This window comes from Microtus ochrogaster, unplaced genomic scaffold (assembly GCF_000317375.1).
Source record: "Microtus ochrogaster isolate Prairie Vole_2 unplaced genomic scaffold, MicOch1.0 UNK43, whole genome shotgun sequence".
NCBI lineage: Eukaryota > Metazoa > Chordata > Mammalia > Rodentia > Cricetidae > Microtus > Microtus ochrogaster.
In genome coordinates, this window is record NW_004949141.1 from 2,691,524 (window position 1) to 2,695,190 (window position 3,667).

Here is a 3,667-nt window from a genome sequence, read left to right on the forward strand (position 1 = left end):
TCCTTTTGAGTTACATCTGCTTGCCATTTCTCTAATTCTGCCCTCTTCCATCCCTTCTTCATTTGGTCACATGCTACTGTTCAGTTTGTCAGTTGCAGTGTTCGGTGATTAGCTTATTAGGTTTAAGGTGTTTTCTTCCCTGAAACAGCCCCTTACAGCTGCAAACTACTGGCTAACTTTTATTCGTGTGCCATCTTACCCCCACCAGATGTTTCATTGTCATTTAGGCCACAGTATTTGCTAAACTTCCTGATAATTTATGCTCTGACTCAAGGATTAAAAAGGAATTCAGTTTCCAGACAGATGAGAAGTTCTGCTTGTGTTTTCGCTATTGATTTGGAGCCTGGCTTGAAGAATTCCAGAAGTTTACCAAGACAAGCTCTGTGTACACTGGGAGTGTACCCAGGGCCTTGAAACCACAGAGCACCCCACCACTGAACTACACCCCCAAATTTCATGCTTCAGTTCCAACCTAGTTTTGCATATATTGCCAATGTGTTTAAGAGGGTACCTTTCCCAGTTTAGAGGTTCACTGTCCTGTATACGTCTTCTGATCAAACTGGGTCCTTTCTGATACTTTGCTAAAAGCAAAATGTTTCAGCCCAGGAACGGGCATCACAGTCCAGTTTCTACCTCATCATCACGCAGAAAATCGAGTTCTCGAGGATTCTGCCCCCTTTCCAGGCCTCACATCATCCAAACCACCACAGTGGGTGTTCAAGCTTTGGAGTCTAGCGAGAAAGCCATTCCATAGCTGGCGTAAAGTCGGTGTATTATTTTGATCTGTCTCTTCCTCAACCTTCTTCACCTGGATTTGTTGAGCATTATGATACATATGAGATCATCACCACTTTGTCTGTCTTAATTAGTAAATCATCTCTATAGCGTTAGTCAGGCAAAGCAAGCAGTGATTACTATGGTCAGGACTTTTCGATTGTTTCTTCTCCTGACTGTAGCACCAGTATATTTTCACTGAAATATACTACTATTATAAACACTGAATACCTGTGGTCTGGTGAATTCCCACGGCCCTCATTTCCACCTGACCTCCATTGAAGTCAATATATTAATTTTCGGGGCAGGGAAAGATAGAGGTACCACAGACTACACCGAATGATTCAACACTTCAGATACTTTGGCCACACTGTGCCTTGTCATGCAGTGACCTGGTAGAGCAGTGTCCCAGTCCCTGAAGGGCAGGGGTGTCTGAAGGAACATGACCGTCACTTCAGGACGCAGCGTGAATAAAATGATAACGCATCCTGAGCTTGTTCTGGGCACAGACTGACAAGAATGTTCAGCCGAGACACCTCACTTCATCCCACACAGCCTCCTTCAGCTACAAATTCTGGTCCCCACGCTAAAGGCTGAGAACATGAGGTAAGGTTACCGAAGAGACAGGCCCAAGCTCAGGCAGGGTAGAAGGGACAGACATGCGTAGAGCAGACACCCAGCAAGTTTACGGCAGTGCTGAGCGAGATGTTCTGCGGAGGCCGCAGTCCTGTCCAGGTCGCTCTTGGGAGTCATGCGACCCTTCTCACTCCCACTCTAGCGCCCCCTTTCCTTACCCGCACTGATTTCCGACCCACGGGGGCAGCCGATGCACTGTTGCATGATGGACCTGGCAGAGGTCTAGCTGGGGGTAATGGGAGAGATGTCGACAGTAGTTACCTGCGCAGAAGTTGCCGTTTGCTCCACAGATCACGACGGCTTTAATCGTGTAGTCTGACCCGGCTTTCTGGAGTCCGTCTCTTATCCCCCTGAGGACTGCTGGGCTAAAAGAAAAAAGGTCCACGAAGCAGATTAGTCAAAGTTAAATGTCTACTATCTTCGAGATTTTCCTTTACTAATGGTGGATACAGAATGCAGAATCTCGCCACCGAACTTCCACTATTTGTTCAACAGGTGAAGTGTCCACTGTCAATTAAGTGCTGAGCCGATACAATAAATCCACTTTAAAAGCAATTATCGCTTCGCTTCACTGCCCTCCAACTTCGCTCATGAAAAATCATTAGTAACCAGTTTTAGAAACATTATCCAGGCTACCACAGCTGTATTCTGGACACCACTGTGAGAGAAGTTGCTTGTCCTGGTTTAATTCACTGTCTGTGAGACTTTTCTGTCTGTGACAGCCAAATTTAGTTCTAATAAATGTAGGAGGATAAGGCAAGGGCAAAGAAATGTCAGGCAAGGACCACAGTAGCTGCTTTGCCCAGGTTCAGTACGAGGGAGGCATCCACAGAAAATTCAGCTGAACCCACTATCCCAGAGGGATGGGATTGCGAACCAAGGGTGCATCCTTCGGATGGATCTCTCTCCACTCAAGAGACCTCTGTTATCACAACGGAAGGGAGAATTTGCCAAGAGGATTAGGGTGGAAAGTTGGGGAACCTAAGAGAATCCTAGGGTGACAGCTGCAAGGAAACATGAACTACTTTGACTTGGAATGCTATGTGTTCTGGATAGAATTCTTTTTTTTTTTTTATTTTCGAGACAGGGTTTCTCCGTAGCTTTTGGTTCCTGTCCTGGAACTAGCTCTTCTTCTAGACCAGGCTCACAGAGATCCGCCTGCCTCTGCCTCCCGAGTGCTGAGATTAAAGGCGTGCGCCACCACCACCAGGCTTGGGTAGAATTCTTATGTATACTATGTGAAGGTTTCAAACCAAACTGTGGCAAAAGACGTGCTGAGACCAACAAGACAAATTCACAGAACACACGAGACACCTGCTGTTGCTATGTGAGGGATAGTTACCTTTCACCCAGTTCCCTTTCACCTAGACACAATTAAACAAAGCCTCCTGCTCCTGACTTATTAATAAGAAACCAGGGGGGTGGTGGCGGGGAGGAGGCGGAAATCCTCAATAAATAAATAAATTTAAAAAAAAAAAAAGAAAAACAAAAAACAAAAAACAACAACAACAAAAAAAAAAAAGAAACCAAATAAACGGAATCTGAGCCATTACAGAGCATGGAGAAGTCCAAAAGGAGCAAGCAGGTGTCCTTCAGTATCTGGGCAAAACTGCTTTGGGATGCACCACCCCCCAGTCTGACAAATCCCTCCCATGGTCAAGTCTGGCAGATAAAACTCTGTGGGACTCTCACAAACCCCTGATGAGCCACCTTTTCCAAACTCACAACAAACAATATACATGTTGCCAAGCTCACAGTGCACTGTTTATGGAATAGTGACAAGATTTAAAAAATGGTGACGTCCTCACTGAGGACTCAACTGTTGTAGGCAGAACACCATTTTCTACCCATGGGTAAGCGGCAGGTATGGAACCCACGGCCAAACTGCTTCCTTCTGGACTTCCCCCGCCTGGGAGCCACTGAGGCGAGGGATGGGGCTCACATTACAATCACACTCTCATCTTTTATTCATTTTCCTGTTGTAATCGTCTGTCCTGTCCCTTTAAGAGACAAGCCCCGCCCACTCCCTCCCCTGTCCATTGAGGCAAGCAGATCTTCCTTCTGCTTCCAGCCTGAGTTCCTTCTTTTCCATCTCTCTGGAAGAGGCACCTTCTGCCTCTCTCCCTTCTCCCTACTTCTTCCCTCAACCCCCCCTGCTCTTCTCCCTTCCCCCCTTCCCTCCTTTCCCTTTCCCCTACATAACCCAGTAAATAAATACCCACTTTCTCTGCATGGTGTACCTGATAGGTCTCTGTCT

At 46.5% G+C, this 3,667-nt stretch overlaps 1 protein-coding gene across 1 annotated transcript in view; it reads right to left on the reverse strand.

Annotated features, from left to right (window-relative positions):
- Ehhadh (enoyl-CoA hydratase and 3-hydroxyacyl CoA dehydrogenase) overlaps positions 1 to 3,667 on the reverse strand; it is a 36,055-nt gene that overhangs the window by 21,458 nt on the left and 10,930 nt on the right. The window contains exon 2 of the mRNA XM_005368977.1: positions 1,672 to 1,775. Within this exon, the coding sequence (XP_005369034.1) occupies positions 1,672 to 1,775 (104 nt within the window). The remainder of the gene's footprint in view (positions 1 to 1,671; positions 1,776 to 3,667) is intronic.